Source organism: Colias croceus, chromosome 19 (genome assembly GCF_905220415.1).
Source record: "Colias croceus chromosome 19, ilColCroc2.1".
Taxonomy (NCBI): domain Eukaryota; kingdom Metazoa; phylum Arthropoda; class Insecta; order Lepidoptera; family Pieridae; genus Colias; species Colias croceus.
Genome location: NC_059555.1, coordinates 1,490,312 through 1,513,853, shown reverse-complemented (window position 1 = coordinate 1,513,853; position 23,542 = coordinate 1,490,312). Strand labels below are relative to the sequence as shown.

The following is a 23,542-nucleotide window of genomic DNA, read 5'->3' as shown; positions in this document are numbered from 1 at the left end:
TAAATTGAAATGTATTTTTAGAATAAGTAAAAAAATTATAGTATATGGTATTTGCGCGATGTGATTTTAAATAGGGGAAAAACCAGACCATTTATAGATAGATAGCTGTGTGAATGTAGACTTTTGTTATCAGTATCTAATACTGTGTGACACATGGTACTGTTTTTCACTAGTTTAACATTACTACTTGTACTAAATATAACTTAGCAATTTACAATATTATGCGGAACCAGCAAATTGTACCGAAGCCCACACATTGCTAGTTGTAACATAACCACAATACCAAAGAAGGTTTTATCTGAAATATCAAATAAACTATCATTCGATCCCACCAAGTACTAAATCATAACATTGCGTTCTCATAAATTCCGATTCTCTCTCCATATTTCGCTACCTGAGTCGTTTGTTACGATTTTATTATGAAAATGAATGGAGTGGGTTGTGGAAGGGGGGGGGGGGGGGGGCGATCAAAAGGGTTCCTAATTCGTTGCACACTATAGCAACTAGAGAGTTTTATGGACCGAGTCTTTTATGGGATAATCAAATTTTGTAATATTAATGCGATGGGTGTATCGATTTGTCTTGGCATTGATAATTAAGTTTTACTAGGATAGGAGTTAAATTTAGAAGTATTATTGTAAAATGATAGTTGAGTTCGGTAGCTAACCCGTGAAGTTCATATGATACAAGTATGTATAGACAATGTTAATCGTTGATTGCTTTCTACAAATGAAATCAATTCAATTCAATCAAACTTCAAATAATTTGCCGTACATATTGTTTTAATAAATAATCATACACGTATCCCCAAATTGTCGGAACAAACATAAGTCGTTTATTTATTTCATTCAAACGTTCGTTATCAAACAGCCAATACAAACTTTCTGTATCGAGTCGAAACTCTTATTTGCGTCAAAATTAATTTGCGGCGTGCAAAATTTCAAATAAATACTCATATTCAAGTACGCTTTGTCGTACATCTAGTTAAGAATTAATTGGAATTTTCATTGTTAAGAATACATGTGTAATTAGAATACAGAGAATGTTCGAAGAAAATAATTCTTGCGTGTATCCCGACGCGGAGTAATTAAAAACGTTACCTTTGCTGTATAAGTATTAAACTGACATTTATTTTTAGTGTGGCAATACTATACAATATTGGGAGATATAGCTTGTTTGAAATTAAAAAATTCAAATTCCGAATTCGAAAAGAACGGCCTGTTCTATTTTCGAATTGCGAATCAAAGAATAACAAAACAGATATACCTATTAAGCAAACGATGAGTTGTAGTTAGCTGTTAAAACAATACGTTCTAAAAATGAATTCGTGATTGTAACACGTTTTATCGCCTGTCATAATGAAGCGGGCATCTTGAATCTTTTGTTTTCATATACGTTACATATCAAACATTAAATATAATCGAGGAAACCTGTGAATATGTAAATTGATCCTTGGAGATGCCTGACCGGAGTGAGTGAAATTTGAATATAAACTTTCAGCCGCACCGTATAAGCGTCATTTATTTTGGCCGGCCATAAAATATAATGATTTTTGACGTAGCCCCGGTTATATTAATTTTGTGGGTGCCGTATTATAAGGGGTGTTGATGTATCGAAAGATATTTGTACGGACTTTATAATTAAATGAGCAAAATATATTGTTTCCAAAACTGTATGTGTATAAAAATCTCTTATTTCATCATTAAACACAGTATGTACTTATAATATGAATTATATCGAGTACGAAATTATTCAATACAACGTTCAACATATCCGCATTTAGAATAACAATACGACAAATTAAAATATGTATTCATTTTACGAAATTCACAAAACCAAAGTCGCTCTACGCACCTGGTTTTAATCACCGCCGTTCAATTTTAAGCACGTAAAAAGTAGGAAAAAGTACACGATAAAGCGATCTCCTCTCACCGCTAAGAGATCCGACTGTATTTACATAAAAAACAAATAATACACACCGAGACGGGATGCGCGCATAAAATTAAAATCGATGAGAAATTTTACCCTTCGAATTAAATATCATTGGCCTGTCCCACACAGACGAACCCGTACATGCACACTTAAGATCTAGATTACAGTGAAGGGTCGAAGGGCTGATGTTTTAAAAACTGGCAACATTAATTCCTTATTCAAAAATCATAACCCAACTGGCAACGTTTAATGTTCCGTTATTTGAACGCGCGATTCTAGAATCGGTCTATTCCATTTTCAAAAATTACAAATTATTCTTACGACTCATTGAGAACAGATATTTTATAAAAAATGGCACAGTCCCAATGGGGTGTAGCTTAAAATATCGGTCCTTACTTATTTGCATACTAACTAAAATAATTTATTATTTTTTTCTCGGAGGGTCGTCTATGTGGGGTGAGATACAATGGGTATAACTAGAAACTGAGTGTTATTGGCATGATCGCGTCGCCGGTTACATTTTTATGTGTTTAAAAACATTCATTGCCAACCTTACGACAGTTGTTTCGCAGATCTTAATAAAAACTCATGCGATAACGCAAACACGAAGATAATCCGTTCAAAAGCAATCTATCGAGCAGTTGGAGTACTACAACAACAACTAACAAAACAAATATCATATTAAAACATACGTGGAAATGCAATATTCGAAGTCAAAACTGGAGATGCTTAAAAGTTGAAATCAAAGCGGTTCGGAAATCAAAGTACGGTCGGCAAACGAGCCGCTCGGGCGCATCCTTACAAAGTAGCGTGTGATTGCGAACAAAGAGGCGACGACAACTTCGCGAACGAGTCGGAAAAAGTTTGCCGACTGAACTCCGCTTTGACTCTCCATGTCATATTGTTCGACGTTTCAATCTCGTGTCAACAGTTATTAATTTCGGAACTGATGCGCTCCGAATTCCAAATTGGCATCTCTGCATTGTTTATCTATGTCGTTTCCGAATTCGAACTTTTAAATTAGCAATCGGACGATAGAGATGTAAACTCGTTATCCGACCATTTTAATAATGAAATTACGGAACGGATAAAATTAATTCGAACAGTTCTGCGAACGGTGCAGACATACCGTTGGATTGCGAACGAAATTATCATTCGTATCAAAGGGAATATTTTAAATATCTATACATAAACATGGCGGAGTTAGGTCCAGACTCACCCACACCACGCCCGAAGATTTACGCTCGCTTCATGCGATACTGTCTAAATGCTCCGGTTCACAAATGCATAATATTTAATTCTTTTTTTACCCGTCTGGACGTGCCTTTGTTTTAATATTGATGAAAATTTCTTTCACATATGAAAATATTCAATTCATATAAAATGTTTACCTATAAAAGAAAACGGTTTATAAAACGCATAATGAGGCTCCGTGAAAGCTCGTGTTCATGACGCAAATAATGCGGACGTTTCTAATAAGTAATAGTATTCTTATATCCTCTGTCTTGTTCTCGGTAATAAATAGTTTAAAGGTGTTCATTCATATGCAAATATCGAATGTACAATGGTCGTCGATCTAAGATCGAGGGACTTACGCATAATAGTTTGTTCCCCTTCCGAGACCTGTACTTAAAATAATTGTATATTACGATTTGTAACAAGAAACTTTACAACTTATCAATTGTTAGGTATATAAAAAAATGGACTATTATAAATTACGAACCTATATTGGAAAATGTTTACGAATTATTTATTTTATTTTTGGAATAAAGTTGCCAGCATTTGACATTAGTGAGCGCCAAAACCACACACAGATAAAAATATAATTAAAAATAGAACCATCAAAAATTCCATAACATAGATTCACAAAACAAAACAGACGAAGGGTCTGGAAAGATATCGGCAGAAAGGGGTTGATTTTGATTGAATATCTGCTATTAAGGGCCCACCCCACACATACAGACATTAAATAATACACGTTTAGTTTATAAATATGCATGAGTTTCGTTAAATTTTGTGCACCTTGAGTTTGAGGGTGAAGGCGTGAGCGCTGTTGCTAGTTTATACTTCTAGGACTGTATAAAATATTACGTCATTGTCTATTTGAAAGATTAATAATAATTTTTTTTATCGCGATCGTATCTATTCCAGACCCCATTTATTATAATATCAACTACCATTCGCTTCTATTGTAATCACTTATGCTAAAAGAATTGTAGCTTGACATCCGTTCGACCTCTGTTTTCTGTTATGTCCGTAATCCATACATTTGAGTGATAAGGGCATGACCCACTCAAAAAATCGCAGACAAATCCAGCTTCGCAAAATAGACATCTATAATTATACGCTCGGATCGTTTTGATTCCCGTATTCTATACATTTTAATATGATTTCCTCTTGTTAGCGAATAATTAATGAGTCATATTTCAGCGATGTGGGGTTTCCTCCGTCTTATTGTTTTCAGAGCTATTTATTTTTTGCTTCATACCAAATTAATTTGCTGTATTTATTTAGCTATCATACGCAGGCGTCTTTTGATTACGACGTTAATATTTGAAGTTTGTTTGTATTGGTTAAGAGCAAAACATATTTTTGTATTTGGAAATAGAAAAACATTTTTTTCATTGATGTATTTTATATTCTTTTTTTCTATTCCTTTCAGCTATGATACAAATCAAACATCGCATGAACGTATTCATGACGTGCCAAAGAATTGGCAAGAAACTCTAACATATTGCGCTTGTAACGTGACATATGTCACCTGTCACTCTTTGTCAAACATTTTGTTACAATTAATGATTGAAATTAACAATTAATTTCTAATTTTATTAAAGTATTTATTAATCAACGCGACATCAAATTGTACGTGTTTTAAAAATATAATGACACATCTGCTCGCATAAATTTAAATGTCGAATATTAGAACTTCAACACAAATCGAAAATCGAATTCCGCGACGTGTGTCATGTGAACAACTACAATAAATTTATTGATATCGCCCCTGTTCCGCAACATTCAATCTAAAACCAGAGGCATAAAGTTGAATTTATCTTGCACACGGAATTCGGAAACTTTAAAACATTTTCCTCTATGAAACTATGTCTTCATTTGATAAATATCAATTTTAATTAAAAGTGCGGTGTCATAGCGATGGTCGTTTTTTGGCGACCGTCCAGTATTTTTAATGAAGGTTTTTTCACAAAAACATAGAGATATGAATATTCGATAGCACGTCGCGGATAAGTACGTGTGTGACCTGTTTTATAAGCTACAGCGGTTTTTTAATTTTATTTGGTAATTTCCAGCACTTTCTATTCAACGGTACGTACAATATTTTACGTAAATGAGCAATTACTAATTTCGCGTAGTTTGTATTCAATTTATTTCCTACGTTTTTACATTCTCGTATTAATTATTAAAGTGAAACTTTTATTACATCGTCTCAAACTTTTTGGTCTGTGTAGCGCATGTCGCGTGACGCACGATACGTACGATAATTATCGTACAAATACGATAATTTTTAGTTAAATGTCTATAGTGTGAAAAAAGTTTCTCTTTTACCGTGGTTTCATAAAACCACACAACATTTTTTTTAAACTTACTCAACTTTTGATTTGATGATTTTATATTTCCAAAAACACAAAGAGATGGCGCGAATTTCTAACATTCGTGAGATTGGCGCGCGTTTTTCTACATTATCTATGCATACCAAAAGGCGCTTCAGAAAGCACAGATTACACAAGATGCAATGCGATGACAGATCTGAAGAATATTTGAAATAGCCGTGTGTCAAATATTGCGGTAGGGGTAAGGTTGTTCACCTTGGAAGGGTTAAATTAAAGGGTTATCATCGTGATTATGTACATTCGTTTGTGCATGCGTGGAATGTTATTTTTTTGGCCGCTTTGTTTTTCATTTGATCGATTAAAACGTTAACAATTGTAGAGGAATTAAATGGTGACTATTGATTGGACTGTTTCGTATATAGAGCAGAAAGGAAATTAGTACGAATTGATTATTTCTTAATCAGTTTGATTTTAAATTATTTTATAATAAGATCGATTTAAAAACAAAATATTGAATTAAGGAAACTACAGATACAGGCATTTTGCATTTCAGGTTTTAAAATTTAGTTGTAAATACCACAGATTATTAAGTTAACTACGATTTGTACCTACAGACTTTAGATTTGATAGATTTAATTACTTACTTAAAATTTAAAGATTTATAAAAAACGAATGGCCTAATTTTTTACAAACATCACAGGGGGTAAAAGTTACAATGTATGGCTATATATAATTCAGTTAGAATATGAATGTCTTAAAGGGGATATATCCCATGGGATGTGGGGTTCAAAAATCGTGATTGGTTGATATTGAACGGATTGGGGGTCCCTAATTTTAAATATATATCATCGATTGTATATAATTATGTTTGTTTGGGAGTATTGCGACATTTTGACGGGCTTAAAACGGTTTTTTCGGGTGGAGGATTGGTATAGTTAGTATTGTTAAAGTGATTTAATAAGTTTTAGGATACGTCGTCTTTCTACATATTATTATAATTATTAATTAATACAATGTGAGTACTAACAGGTCGTTGTTATTGAGGTGGAAGACTTATGGATTGTATAATATTTAATTTATTAGAAAAAAAAATTGAGAATATTAATTAAAATAGTTTCAGATATGAAAATGTTCGTCGCTTCTCATCTTTCAAAAACTGCTCAACCGATTTATTAGAAATTTAGTACACATATACATTATACAATTAGACATATCTAATATTTTTGTATCGAGCAGAGCTGCGGGCGGATCGCTAGTCTCTGATAGACATAAGAAGTATTATCGAATCAGTACATAATAAGGGTGGACATCGGGTGAAGGGTGAACCGAAAGGGGTTGATTTTGGGGTCTGATCATATCTCGTATATAAGTGCATCGATTGTTTTCTTAACCGATTTAAAAAATTGCGACAATTCTTGATGTTACGTTTTAAATGTAAGTAATTTTTATGTTCACTTTTGTAGAGAATATTCTATTCGTGTGATAGTGAGAGAAACGAAAAATATTAAGAACGGTCTTACCATTTTTCTATTAATAAGTATTTATTTTAATTGAAAACTTTCAAGTATCGAAACTACCTAATTCTACTCATAGACATATTGCATTGTTATAAGTAAACCATTCCAATATATTGCATAGTGCGTTCACCCACTGCAAGCTACAATCTATCCCTACACCAAAATCCATCAAATCCAACACATCTTTTTTCACACAAAAACACTAAATTCGCCTTAAAACATTGCCAAAACATAACATAGCGTGACCAAGGCGCGATGTTTGACACGAACTGTTTCACAAATACCCGCTTTTCGGCTGCAATTAATGATCGTTATCTTCTAGAATAATCTGGAATTATCATAGTTCGTTAACTAGTTGGCGCTTCTTGCCTTACATTTATGCAATTACATTTTTTGAAGTGGGAAATATTCGCTAGGGAAATTACAAGCGATTTGATCCTGTTATCACTTCACTCTACACGCTTCAAACTTTCTTATCAAAATAACATGAACCTACCCAAATATACTACAATTTCAATAGATACTAACCAAAAAAACAAATTCTACAAATTTTCGATCGTATCAATTTGTGTCTAGCAGTTGCTAGCTACTACAGACGCACACAATAACAAACCCTTAGGAAATTAAAGTAATAAATGGGAATAATTAATCATAACGGTGCGGGTAGTGGCCGCGGGTTGACGCAAAAATAGTTGAATTTTGACATGGGTGCGATTGATATGCGTGGAACGATATAATTTGATACTTTTTATAGTTATTATTTAATTATTTTTTATTTATTAATTAGTTTTAAAATATTGTTATTTTTGCACAATTATGTATTTATTAATTTTATTTGTATGGAACGATTGATATACATAGCTAATAGATAAACGAAATACTTCGTCTTCTTGAAAAACAACGATTTTTTATTTAACGTATTTTAAAACGCATATTTTTTAAACCAATGTTAATTGTAGTAATAAATCAATAATTCGCACAAAAACTGAAAAGCATTATTAATTATTAATCAATAAGAAATTAAGCGTTTGATATTATGTCTCCAAGAAACTGTAAACATCTTATAATATACCTTGAGTACGCAACAATTAGCACACGCCATCAAAAATCCATACGCGAAGCAAGACATAAATCATCTCAGTACTAACAATGCCCCCATAAACACACCCTACGTTAATTAATTAAAATTATTAATGACAGCTACGCAATAATGCGAAATCGATACAACATAAAAACACTTGAAGTAAAAATACTCAGCACAACGGGTTATTAATTCGTCGCTTAATACTATTCTTTTTTGTTTTCATGTTTTAATGGCGGGAATATGCAGATGGAAGCAGTTTTACGTTTTCTTTTATTGACAGTTTATGGTTCGGAAACTGGGAATGACTTTTCGAGTGCGTTCCGATACTCGACTTGGCGGGATGTTCCGTTTTTCCGAACTCAAATTGCCAAAGAGGTTGTGTAATGTTTTTTTTTCTTTTAATGGCTTGCGTATTTACTCGTGTTCCAAGGAGGTTTTATAGGCACACATTTATAATTTCTTTTTTTGTGCAGCTATTTAGCTTTAGGGTCGTTGTTTTTGCATAATGTTGTAGAGTTGTAGACATACTTTTGAAATTTAAGACGCTAATGTTTTGTTTTTAAAATTGTTAAGTGGCCAGTATTAAAGCTTCAGGTTTAATTGAAATTAAAGTTCTAAATTCAATTTTTTATCTGTGACTGAGTGACAGTCGATATGGTCTGTCTCGTTTAAAAATGGAAGCTTTTAATAGTCACGCGATTCGGAGTAATGGTTTGACGTTTAGAGATTATCTGTATTAATGGCGGCCGTTTGAAACAATCGGATATTGACAAATCGGAATCATTTATAAGTAGGCATGTCGATAGCGTGTTAAGTGTTTTTTATCTAATTGTTTAAGCTTTGGCGTGTAAGGGAAATCCTTTATCGAATATTTTATTTACGTGATGGAATTCCATAGAGTTTTATAAAGACTGAAGATTTATACTTTACCACATACATATTATGTTATCAAAGATGACGCTTACCTGTAACAAAAAAATAATAATTAAAAATAGCACAAATATAAGAAACTCATATACCTAAACATTGAATTAACATATTCCACATAACATAAAATATAATGCAATCTTGTTCTAGGTGTGGATTTGGAAACAAAAGATACTCGTCTCGAATTGAGAAAGCAATTACCGAGTCTCCAAATCTCAAGGGTGAACATGACACATTTCGTTAAGTCGCTTTTACACTTGATTTAGTGTTTCATAGTTGTAATGTGTATGCTTCTTAAAGTACTAGTACATATGTTGAGTATTTACTTAAGCATGATTCTGATTGTTTAATAAGTAAATAATTTTAACAATTTTCAGAACCTAACGAAAAAAGAACTAGTGAAAAATCTACAAAATAATATGTAGGTATTTGATGTAATAATTAAAACAAGAAACTCTATATTATCACACTAACTAAATAGTTTCTTCAAAGACAAAATTCTAACGTAATTCGTACGGTTAAAAAAAACGCGCGTTTTCCACATTTAGTGTACAGGGTCCTTTATACGGGTTACATCTAAGAAATTTATAAGTAGGCCCCGGCATAAGGGAATTAATTGTATTATTGTAGCAGATGAGGGATCGCGGAAGAATTATCAATAAGAGAAAGAAAACCGAACCGGGGTAAGTAGGGTTGTCGATCTTGTATTATAATTGTTCATTGTTTTAAATGCATAAGGGCTTAACTGAATAATATAAAGTTTCTTCAAAGACAAGTATTGGTATCTTATGCTTAAAGGCATGCAACATTGTAGGTAAATAATTTAAAACCTATCTAGGTAAGTACCTAGTAAGCATTGTAGAACCGAATTATACTACGCCACACAGCATTTATACACCTAAAATTAGCATTACGAGTATAAACAAATAATTGAAATCTAAGATTTTATCGCGAGAACACTAAAATTTCGCTTATCACAGCTTTGTATATAACTTACGATTATTATATGAAATTTTGACACCTCTAAACAACGGGAAAACCGTTCGCGTCACGAATCGTAACACGCAATAATCGAATAGCGCTATCGATGGACCCTTTCGATGCGTGTCTCGATAAAAAACGTCAAATTTAAAAGTACAATAAAAAACAAACAAGCCGAGTGTATTAAAATTAAAAAGAACCCCGTTCGGGGGTAAATCGTAAATCAGCCGTCCCTACAGACTGGGGAGGCAGAGGCTTCGATTTTCCGCAACATTCGTCTTAGCATTAGTACTTACAAGTCGCTTGTTTCCTTTAATTGTATCGGTTCGACGCAGCGGTGTGCGGTGAGCCGCGATTGGTGCGTTTGTCTCCAATGAGACCGCTAAGGAATCACTGACGTTCCATTTTTAAACATATTCTAGAATTCACAATTCGATTGAATTACCTACTCTTGCAAGCCAGTACCCGCTTTTGAATTTCGAACGCGAATTCCGGCAATTCGAAAATTCGAAATGCCAGTTTGATTTCTAGAAAACCATCCTTTAAATTTTATTAGATTCCTATCAAAATAATTCTTTTAAAGTAATCAAACATCAACACGGAGCAAAGTAAAAAGTCAAAGAAGGGTTAAACAAAAAACATCGAATTAAAACAAAATCAACTCAAAAAGAAAAGCAATCTTATATTTTTCCCACAAAGCTCGGAACGGGGCTCGATCCATTGATCGGATGTTGTTTGAAATTCATCTGAATTGCTTGGGTAATAAGATTTAAAATCGCGTTGCTGTGTTATTGTGTAATTAATTAATACTTGTTTTTTGTGGAAAGACTCAGGTGGCGAAATACTTAAATAAATAATCGAAAGTATTAGGCCCTTCTCAATTATCGGGGCCGCTTTTGTTCGTGACAATGTACGATAAATACGTTGTAGCCTCCAATTTTTGGTTGGACATCGTTTTAATTGAAATTGCTGTATTGTGCTTCTATTCCTTGATAAACGGATTTAATTTATATATTAACTGTTTTAAAAGAGATTTAGTTTTTCTCATTTAAACAATGAGAAAACTAATCGTATACCTACTTCGATTAAATTTCCTGTGTTTCACTATCAACATAAGGCTGTTTTGTACCTTATTCTAAAAATATAAATAAAAAATAAGAAAACATCTTATAAGAAATTTCTTATAGACAGGCGGAATCGAACCTATTATCCACGGCTGTTTTGCACGGTGGCACAAGGGAGCCGCAACAGCATCGCAAATTGCTTAACTATTTACATTATCGATACGATCATGTGAAAAGTAACGAGTTGTGTTTGTATGTGTGTCCGTGTATACACGCTATTGTGTGTTCAAGAAAATTCCTGTATATTTTGTTGCCTATAAAAAATATTTAAACTAGTTCCAAATATCTTTAACTATAAAATGTGCACATAAAACTCAGATGTTTAACAGTTGTTAAAATCAGTTCATTTGGTGATTTCGATTTGAACTAATAAACCGGTCAAAAGAAAAGTAAAGGTATAAGGTAAGGTTTTAAGATCGAAATTCGATAATCTTTACTTACAATCCGGCCGTGTTGTAAGACATCAATCAATAAGGAGATCGCAAGCTAATTCCGACTATCATAAATTGTAGCATTAATTTAACGACACTATTAGATGGCCTATCCATTGGGAACTATTCCGATACAAGAAACTTCCGCACAACATAACATAACCTCAAAAATTTGACATGCCAAAACCAACTCTAAACCTAAGATATAGAACCTGTAACACCATGCACTTCCCAGGATATACGTCATTATGGTATGTGCAATTGTTACCAACAAAGCGGTTTATGGAAAATCAATCGTATTGCTCATCGATAAAGTTGTTTTCCCTTTGTAGATATAAGAAGAACATTAGGTAAATTGCTTAATGCTTAAGCGGATGGTGTAATGTTTTGTTTCGGGACAACCATTGTTTTATTCAAATATATATTCATTTGTTTATAGTTCTGTTCGTTTAAAAGTGGTTAACCGTAATGAGAGGTACATTCGAATATTTTAACTAACCAAAAAGGATTGTTTTTTAACTGCGTTAGTAAATAAGTACCTAGTACCTTCTTAATGTTGTTTGCTTTATAGTTACGAATCTAATTCAAGCACTTTTTATGACGTGATAAAATTGTTTTAAAAATTACATACCTATTACTTAAATAATAATAATTTTGTAGTTTTTCATACATACTAAGTATAAAACTATGGATACAACACATTCCGGAAGTAAATAATAAATTAAAAAAAAAAAAACACTTGAAACAACTAACAATCACATCAAAGTGAGCACAGCCGTTGCAAAAACACAAACAAACAAAAAAATACGCACCTAATGCCAACTACACTATACTGAACGGATATGCGAGCCGATATGCCGAAATGATGAATAAAAATTGATTGTGTAATATATTATCAGTAGTTTACTATATTTATATATAATATACGATAATACATACACGTGTGACCAAATATTTTTGTTGGTTCTCAAAGTTTGCGTGCCTAATTAATTAATTAATAAATAAATTTTAAATTTTTAAACAATTTTTTATTGCTTTAAAGTTACAACTCTAGTTAATGGGTATTATAATAATGGTAATACGGTTAATAAATAATATGTAGAACGGCGATAATTTTGTATTTAATTATATAGTTACACTAGTTGTACCCCGCGATTTTACCTGCATCCCTCCGCTCCTGTTGGTCTTAGCGTGATGATATAATATAGCTTATAGCCTAACCTCGATAAATGGGCTAACACCGAAATATTTTTTTAAATCGGACTATATTCTATATATGTATATATAGACTATATGTTCCTATATTATCATTCTCCTAAACACAATGACCAAAAAATTCAGTAGTCTATCTAAAAAAAAATAAACAATAAATAAAAATTACACAAAACTTTGAAAACCATAAAATTCTCATAATAAGTTCCAACGATTGGATCGTAAATAAATTATTATTTAAATTTGACCCGTTACCGATAAGCGGGCCGTTGACACACGATTGTTTTTAATCGATAATTGCCAAAATCGATTTATCTCTCACTTGCGTCATCTTACGGAAGATCAAACATGACATCAATTGTTTTGATAAAAAAGAATACCGGCCGAATTGAGAACCTCGTCGGTTAAAAATCAAAATAATTCACAGGTAATAAGGAAAATAAGGAAACTGATGGTGGATTTAAAAGTTGAAGATTGCAAGATAAGGATGAATATTGCAATTATAAACAATTGAGAAAGATGATATTAGAGAATAATTTTTCTGAAATTATTGAAATTACAAAAGGAATTACATTCAATAGACTTCGAAGACACCACCCCACACAGTTGAAGTCTATTAAAGAATACAGTAGTTAACAGAAAAAAAAGCAATTTGATATAAATTCTTATATCCTGAGTCTTATGGCATATAAACATTCAAAAATTACTAATTTATAAAATAATTGAAAAAATCCCCAAAAATATACCCCAATAGTAAAGCCGAAACCTCATATCGACAGAACAGAATTACAATAACAAAGGACTGAATACAACGAATATTAAGTTCCGTTTGTTTCCGTGTCAAAAAATTAATATTAACGATATCTTGTACAATGAAGTGGGGGAAAAAATGGGAATAATTTATGCAAGACGCTTTTCACGCTTTTGTTTCGCAAATATTCAATTTAATTGAAATATTTCCAGGCTTTTCGGTTTTTTTGCAGACTGTTTGTAGCTTTTACAAGACGGAATTTTTGAGGGCTTTTAGTTTCAATTTTACATCAACTATGTCAACAATTGCCAACTATATCTATACTAGTATTATAAAGAGGAAAGGTTTGTAATTATGTATGTATGGTTTTCACGCATAAACTACTGGACGGATTTTGATGAAATTTGGCACAGACAATCTTTAGACCCTGAGAAAGAACATAGGCTACCTTTTATTGCGAAATATGTACCACGGGGCGGACCGCTAGTTGTATCTATTTTGACACAAAAGATTGTGCCAATCACGTTGAATTTAATTAGGTACATGATTAAAATATCATGCTACTGAGCAGAAGCTATCATCCAATTATATTGTTTTGATACTATGTAATATTTCGTTGGCCTACATAGGTCTCTTCACTATACACAAGCGTGCATTTCAAATGTACTACACATTCAAAACTCAATTCAACAACGTTCTGACGAAGAACCAAGAAAAAGCATGAAATAAAAAGGAAACCAATAAAGTAAGGTTAAAAGTACGATTCGTCATTAAGCTTTCCATATCAATAGATCAGCCCTGAGTATAAACAGCTGGACATTCGGATGAATGGGTACAGCGCGACCAATCGATAGGTGACACTAATAACAAATATCATCACGCAACTATCACCACTAAAGCTACTCCATACGAATGACAATCCCCTGCAAATTCGTCCCGATCACGCAAAACTTCGCGGATCAAATCCATATCCGATTGAATGGTGTTTTATTAAGAACCGGTTAGAACCGGTTCGGACCCTACGACACGTGGTCAGCTTTTTGTCATAGTAGTAAAATTATCGGATGTTTTGTCCGTATGTAGATAATGTTCTTAATATTGATGATTTATACGGCAGCTGATCGGGAACAACAATTGAGGTTATTATAATATTACGATATACATCGACGGACAGAAATTCGTACTTATTTGTTATTTAAAGCCTTTGTATGGAACCAGTTTAGTTCTATCACCATTCTTATAGACAGGATACATTTCTATAGTAATAAATCTAAAGATTTTCAGTTTATTGTTCGTGTCTTAACCTCTGAACCTAGGTCAGGTGATACTAGCACGAGCCGATCGATAATAACATAAAATCTGCAAATAAAAAATAATAATAAATTCTCCAAAGATTAATTTCGGTCACGTCAATATAGTCTTATTTAGTATCAATCATGTTCAACATTACATAGGCTTCCGCACCCTTGGGGAAATCTTATCAGAAATAACGCGAATACTGCTCAAAACAGCAATTTAATGCTATCCTAAGAACAAAAGACAGATAAACAAAGATATACAAAAACAAATGAAAAGCAATAGCCGTATCGAACAATTCCGCAGTAGGTTAAAAATGATAATATTCGCCGAAAATTGAGCGTAACTCGAGTCTGATTACCTTTTATCTAAGGTTATTATGAGAATACACAAAATTCACATCGGTCCCATAAAATGTATCAAAGGATTCCATTATTAGGGAATTCGCAACTGTGCCACCCTCACCGGGGCTCCCCATGAATCCCTAATGAGTAAATTAACAGCACCTATTGTTTAGGACCGATGTTTTTTATATTGGAATATTAATAACCATCTCTCCATTGTCTCGGCGTTTGGGGCGAGAAGAAAAATGTTCTGCGGAACGAACAAAGGGGGGCAAAGTTTGATTCGATTGATTTTTGCATTAATTTCAATAAAAACAATGGACGAGATTGTTTTGGACATGTTGTAATTGCATTCGAGGAAGTTCGGAACGGTGTGGGAGCCCAAGAAAATCAATTTCGATTTAAAGAAAAAATTGGAGCAGTTTTAATTATACAAGGGCCGCGTTGTACTGACGATCGATAAGCTCATAGATAAACGTTTACAAGAAACGATTCTCATAATAAGCTCAATTATCAACCAGAAAGCAATTATACAGACGCTATTATGCGGCATCTCACGAAATTTGTCAATTACGGGGAATTCGGTCGATCAGACAATACCCCCCTTAATGGATACATAGAAACAAATAGGGCTTTATACCGATAATATGTCACAAATCATCTTCAACGCTACACAAAGTTTATAATGAATTGACATATTCTCTACACGTGTTGCCTGCTCCGAACTAACGCGCGGCGACATGTGACAGCACACATGATTTATATTCAAACCAAACTAAACCTTACCCTCGACAAGTTTCAGATCAATTTCGATCGAACCGCAAACAGAATCGCAACGATGCCCGCTATCGAAAATTGATTCTTATTAGATAAATCGAAAGTCAATTTTCAATTGAACACGTCGAAAACTATAAGTTCCATTATTGCTCGTGCGTTTTCTAATAAGAGGTGTAATACTCCAAGTGCTGTTAAGATGTTAGTGCATTGAATGTTAATAGAAATTACTTAAGAGTTACTTTTGGCCTTTAACGTCTGCGTTCATTAAACTTGAAATTTATCAATTCCTACATTAGCAATGGGTGTATTTAACTCAAACAAACATCGGGCGAGATAACAAAGATGTTATCCATGTTTGATTCGATGTTTTATGTATAGTATGTAATTAGTTCGAACACGTATCTGGATTGGGTCATTAATATTAATTAGTTATTACAATAACTTCCCTCTGATGACGGTTCCTGGAGGCGGTGAGGCGTTTGATTAAAATTTAATGAATCTATTGATTGAAGATCATTTGCTTTGGTGGCGTAACATCTGTAGCTACTGGAATCGTGTCACGATGCTCATATCCATTTATAATGACAGGAATAATTACTAGACCTCACGATTCAGACTAGTCTGGCCTGAGCGAGTCTAGTTCGTTGAAGTATTCCAATGAATAATAATTTTTATTTATGTGTGAAAGTGACAAATGTCGATACTCTCTCAAACGCGTTTGTTTTTGAACACGCCGAGAAATATTATTGAATGCGAGCCAAATGTTTGACTAACAGAATAAACCGACGAGTGTTTATTTTATTATTGTTAAAATACACATTCATAATGTCAATGGAAACTGAATTTATAAATCTTAATTTATAGTTATCCTTTTGATTTTTGAAATTGGGTTTCTTAAGCATATTTTAAAGAGTTTTCCAAAAATACATCGTTCGGAACAGATGTGTAGTATTTGATTAAGAAACAATCTCGGGAAACAAAGCCCGTGTCGGAAAAAAGATTTGAGTGTTGTAAAAAGGGACAGTCGTACTAAACAAAATGTGTCGGAGAGAGACAATAGTATTGTTTACATAGATATCAAACTGTAATTTACGTGTCGAAACGATGTGTCACATTTTCACATTTTTCAGCCTGACTCAGTTATGTAAACTACTGAGTAACAACGTGACTAAAACTATAGAATGATATCATTAGTTACTTTAATCGACTGCGCATCTTCGACGAATCCGTTATCAGCGTTATCTTAAATTTATGGATCGTTCTTATTACTTCAAAATGATGTTGATAATATAGATTCCCTCGATATCGCCTTTCGCGCTAAATTAGTTCTTATTGCTGGATATTACGATCACTATTCCGTGCTTTGTAATGAAAAAGTTAATAAGCCATTTCCTCACCTAGCACACGTAGTTTACTTAATAATACACGTGACGTCAGTTGTAAAACCGAGAATTACCGTGGATGAGAAACAAAAGTTTTAAAATAAGCAAGTCTTTGAAGATAAAATATAATTTATTGCCCCACTAAAACCTGCATAAGAAAGAAATGTTGATAAACATCGAACATTAAATATGTAACTGTTGACGATCGTAAAAGATAGAAGCCAGACGTAGTAGGCGCATACATAAATATCACTTCGTAGGAATCATAACTTTTATTAGTTTCACGGCGTAGACGTACTTGCATTCGGTAAATTAAAAGAAGGAATTGAACGGCCGATTTGCGCGGAAAAACATTAGTTTGATTTGCTTCTTGATTTCGACCGGCTTTCGACTCGAGCGACGGCGATGATACTTCTTAACACATGAAATGAATTGATATACGATGTAGATAAAGCGACACTTTTGAAACCGAAAACATGTGTTCTAATATATGCAATCTGATGACATAGTAATAGTAATAGATGCAACAGGTGTGCCCCAGGGTGGTCGAATCGGGCCGCAACTCTTTTTTGTTTATGTTTCACGAATTTATCGCGTACGATGACGTCTAGGCGCTCGTTTGATTCATGCGCCCGCGCTGTCACTTTTTAATACTGATTTGCAATAAAAACAGAAATTCACCGGCGATTGATGCGAGTTATGATTTACGTGGATCCTTTGATGTCGGCTGCTATGAATCTATCGAGTTAGTTTCTAAATATCGATGGACGTGGAAGTATAAATAAGCTTGTATGACTTGTGCCGTAATTATGCGTTTAAATTGACTTTTCCGTCAACAAATGGTCGCTTTTTGTAAATATATATTTTTTTTTATAATGAGAACAACGTTGCGAGCGACTTGAAACAACTTAATAGTAGCAACGCGCCGTAATTTGAGCCATTACAAAATTCCAATAGCTCTGATACGAAAGTTTTCAATATCGACACGCTCACGCTACGCTTGTCACGGCAAAGGCCAAATTGCTCCCTATTTTTTTGTCAAGTTAAAATTAGACTAATCAGCACTGAGTACAAAGAATCACATCGCTTTCATCATCGACAAAATGATGTTTACGTATCTTCCGAGAAACCGGAGCCCAGCATTCAATACTTGGAAATAAATATGTGAGTTTGACATTTGCTTTCATGTACGTTCCGTGTAATTGCGTTTTGAAGATCTTGTCCCTTATTGCGTGTGTGTTAGGGTTGCTTTTGGCGGTGCGTGCTCTTGGTTTTTTTATTAAATTATCGTGCGTGGCGATTTCAGAGATGATAGGTTGCGCTGGGGCGTCTGATTGCATCTCTTGTCGACATGGAGCTTTCTCTTTGATTGACCGCGATTAGACGTGCGTTTGTCTTGTTTGACGTGTTTCAGGTCAAAGGCAACTTGTATTTGTAATGGATACGACGGCACTCGATATAGCTGAATTGACGCCACTGAACGGTGCAGTCTTCTGTGCTTTGAGTTCAAGTGCAATGTTTGCCCTCTTGTTATTTTTATTACGTATGTATCGCGATGCATCGACGCGTGCTCTGAATACCTATAGGCAAAGGAAGCATCTAATTGTACGGCAATTGGTTGAAACCAATACGTGTGTTATTTTGTATTGTAACATTAAGCTTGGTTCTAATAAGCGATCATGTCAAGGCTCTCCATTTAGCATTGCTCGTATAACAATTTCAGCTCGCACTTGCGTGTTATGATCAACAGTTATATTACCCGTAAAATTACCATCCTCTTGCGTTATTTGTGTCCTAAACATTAAAGTAGTGAGGGCACATTGATCTCTTAGATATTCCATATTCATTCGAACATCATTAGTCATGCATATTCAAAGATATTCTGCGTCGATGCGGCAGCGAGTTTACGACACTGTCCGCCTAATAAGAACGATCTAAAAATAACAAAATTAAAATAAATCGAACGACAGACAGTCGTCATAAACTAATTTCGAGTGTTTTCCTTTTGGTGTGTGTAAAAATAGCGTCATTACTCTTTCATGTCCCGCTCTGGAGTGACATTAAGAATTTACTGTTGGATTGGAATCAGCGCCATCTATGCGTTAAAGATGAAAGATAAGTTTATTGCTCAAAAGAAAGATGAGTGTGATTTATGCGCCAATAAAGGCATTTGAATTCAATATCTGCTTTGATATTTAATATTAAATTATTTTGATGGATGAGGTTATATAAGGAAATTCAGATCATAACAAATCGTCAGTTTCAAGTTCATGTACCAATGTTTTTATATCGAACATGTTTTGTATCAACTCGTTTGTTCAACAATATAATTGTATGGAGGAAGTCGTAAAATAAGAAAAGTACGTAGAAACAAGAAAAATGTATCAACCGCACAAATTACTTCAAAACTCGAAAGAAAATTATATTTCGATCAAAACCAATTCGGGTTTTAATCAAAAAAGTTGGAAAACCAAATCGTTTATCGGTTGTCATCAAAAAGAAACATTCAACCCTTCTATGCGAACTTAATTAAATACGAATTGGAAAAGAAAAATAACGAAGAAGTTATCCCTCGTTTTGAAAACTTTACACGGTTTCTTTTTAGCTTAGTAATATTTGACCGATACAATTTGTGTCTCAATCGAAAGTCAATCGTTCTCTATTACTTAAATCAAATGCGTCTGTAAAAGAAACCATTGAATTACAATTTCCTTTCCTTTATTCATTACATCTCATTATCATATTTACTCACGATTAATGAACGCATTTATCGCTTTCCCAATTTAACATCGTGAATTGCCTGTAGGTACTATTTTTAAAGCTAAACTAAAAAGCATTCTATCTAAATCTTTGTCCGTTCCCAAATCTATGAGCATTTACATTTCAACACTAATATTCACGCAATTAAAACCGTCAGATTCAAAATCCGAGCCCATTTACTCTTTTATATCACTGATTAAGTCAATATTTTTTGCCCATGTTAATTATTCTGAAAAGTTCGTTTCAAAAAATTTATTCAATACAAAGCACAAACATATTACGTTGCAAAAACAACTGTAAAGATTCGTTCGCTTTCACATAAAGCTTCAAAGCTCCATTGAGAGTTATAAAAAACCGATTCACTATTTCGGGGAATTTCGGTGATTCAATGGGTGACTGATGAATGCACTCGGAAGGTGTTCTGTCTGATGCAGGTTCTTTCACTGCATTTTGCTGAAACCCGATGGGTTTTACCCCATTCGGGCGCGCTTTGTGTGGAACCAGTTAAACATTTTGGATACGTAATTCTAATTATATCTGAAATACTGAATTGCGCAGCGAACTATGCATTTCGATTATTTGCCGGTTCTCGTTTTCATATTTTCTATTACTCGCCGCTGTTCTATAGAAATTGTGTTTAATTTCCGTCGTTTTTTAACAACGAGACTATCTATTAATTCACAAATAGTGAATTTTCTATTCAAATGCTTTAAGAGTACACACGATACAAATTATCGTCCAATTAGCATGGTGCTGAACACTTGATCGGTCCAATTGACCGCGCTACTGGCTTTTCTATTTTCTCAGTCATGTTTCTCTTTGCTTTTTTTGTTAAACTTTGTAAATTGTATAAAATTTTATTTGTAACTATATGATGCTTGTCTTTTATGTAAGATTTTCAAGCCTTTTTGTAAAGAATTTTGTCAAATACATTAAAATCTGACGTTAAAAATTACTATCCTGAACCGAAAATTCTTATGAAATTTTTCACTACGAAGCAAACATTTTGATTTACAAATGCTAGATTCCTGTATCATCTAGATGTAAAATGATGACCTATAAGCCACTGGACGATGATAAAGAATGCTTCCAGTTCCTTCATATATCTTAATATTATCAGCACATTACCACAACGACATAAACTCTAGGTGGGCGGTGCCAAATAGCTAAATTGATTTTAATGCCACATCACGATGTGAACTTATAACCGTCGATAATTCTGATTGATCGTTATATGATATTGAATAATATGGGCATTAATTAGCTCATAGAGGAGCAGATTATTTTTGAAACAAAAAGTTTTTAACAATACTTAAATTTCTAGGCTTAAATTAGCTAGCTCTAGAGGTGATGATGCAACTATTTCTATGTACTATGTCCACTTTTGCTCAGTTTTAATTTAATTACACCCAACTTATTACTGCGTGAGTTTCTATACCAAACCAACATTATCCAATCTAACATACTACTATAGAAACGAGAAAAAATAGTCCGAAGGAAACAAAAGTACCAACGATCCAATATTTATGATAAAAGCACAATAAACAAGCGATCATTAACATCCCGTATCGAAGTGTTTAATTGAGCTACTTGCTCGAGCGGTACTCGTAAAACGTGATATTTATTTAGTGCAAGGATTACTCTTCGGTGCCGATCAATCATTCCATTGAATGTATCCTGTTTCCCTTCGCTAGTGCGATCGTAACTCGATTGGGTATCGATAATATTGACGGTATCGATGTTTTTTAATTATTAGGAGAAGTTTGTGATGTCAAGTTACTTGACATCACAAAGATGTTGAGTACGTTTCAAGTGGTAGCTAAAAAATTATATATTGGAATGTGAATTAAAAAAACTTTTAAGTATCGTTTTTCCTGACTGTTTTCCATAATTACATTATTAAAAATAATTGTGAATTCCACCTTTATAATAACGATTTTAATATATTTTGCTAACACTTATAGTACTTTAACAACCTATCAATTCATAAATCAAGCCATGTTGCTAAAATAGCCACTTGAAAAACTATCGAAACACCAAAAATCGATCACAATCTATCGATAAGCACGCGTCACTAGATCTAGCCAACTGTCAAATCCAATTCAGCGATGCCCCCGCACATGTAATTGATTTATTGATCGTACGTTAGATTCGATACGGCGCAAGGTTACTGCATCCTTTGGCTACAGTTAACCGACTGACCTCATACTTATAATTCATCTTGTATGGGGGATTTTGAGCTAGTGATGTTCAATGTCTGATAATGATTTGAGTTATGAAAGTTGGAGTAATTGATAATTTTGTTTGTTAGTAATAAGGTCGCTTGATTGTAAATTTATGATTAACTGTCTAGAAACGTATATTTATGGAAAAGTTTCATGTACTCTTAGTTATTAACTAAAAGTTTGAAATATAGGTACATTTCTTAATCTATTAAACTCTAGTACTTATAGTTTACAAACTGACCTCTTTTTCCTTAGCAGCTAATTCACTTTCTAAATTGTTTCCCTGATTAACGACAGGACTGCTCCGTGACGAGTTGCTATTACTCCTCGCTGTGGCAGCCATTTCTATTTTATGTTCTATATCCTCATCAATATCTGGAGTTCTTCTTTTCTCTTCTTTTATATCTGGACTGAAACTGTCTATCCTCGTTTCTTGGTCCCTTGGTGTGTCTATGTGTGAGCCATTTGTTTTAGGCGGTACTGTGGCTTGCAGCGGTGTAGGACTGGTCGTTGCTAATTGTTCCTTTAGCGTTGTTACCTCCTTCTCCGCCAGGGTAGCTCTCTGTAACAAGGAATGTGGAATTTAATACGTGTACATCATCAGATTAAAAAATAGTCTGTTTTGTAGACGGTTGTTTGTCTATATTGATTACTATTGTATTGGAGATTAAGATGACTGTTTATGGTCAGATATATACTGGGATTTACTCTCAGTTACCTATAGTTATACATGTATATTATAATCAACGTGAACACAATAATTGTCCGCACATTTAGCAGCGGAAGCATCGATCCGTGGTTTTTCCACGTTGTATTTAATCTAATTATCAGTTCCCATAGCATTTGTTCTTGTGGCCGGTGACGCTTATCCTTTGTGCCACTTCCTGTGCCATTCATTCATTCGTTCATTTAATCTCGATCTCATCAACGGATGCAGCGCTGATTATTGGCCATTCTCGAATTTACCATACGATGGTCTATTAATTGTGGTTGATATTGTTTTTTTCGCTTAATTACGATGCTTATCTCTCAATTATCGTTTGTTTTATTTACTTGAACAGGATGTATTGGTTATAATAAGTTCGTGTTTGTTTGTGATGGGTTTTATTTGGGATAGATATTAAAATAATAACGTAATTAGAAGTTTTCGACCACCTTCGTTCTTATATGTTTTATGTGAATAAGTTCTTCATTTTGTAAAGTATGATTACATTTCTGTGCTCTTAACATTGA

At 33.6% G+C, this 23,542-nt stretch overlaps 1 protein-coding gene across 6 annotated transcripts in view; it reads right to left on the bottom strand.

Annotated features, from left to right (window-relative positions):
- LOC123700563 (homeobox protein cut) overlaps positions 1–23,542 on the bottom strand; it is a 122,644-nt gene that overhangs the window by 40,879 nt on the left and 58,223 nt on the right. For all 6 annotated transcript variants that reach the window (XM_045647812.1, XM_045647814.1, XM_045647818.1 and 3 more), the window contains one exon: positions 22,551–22,871. In XM_045647812.1, the coding sequence (XP_045503768.1) occupies positions 22,551–22,871 (321 nt within the window). The remainder of the gene's footprint in view (positions 1–22,550; positions 22,872–23,542) is intronic.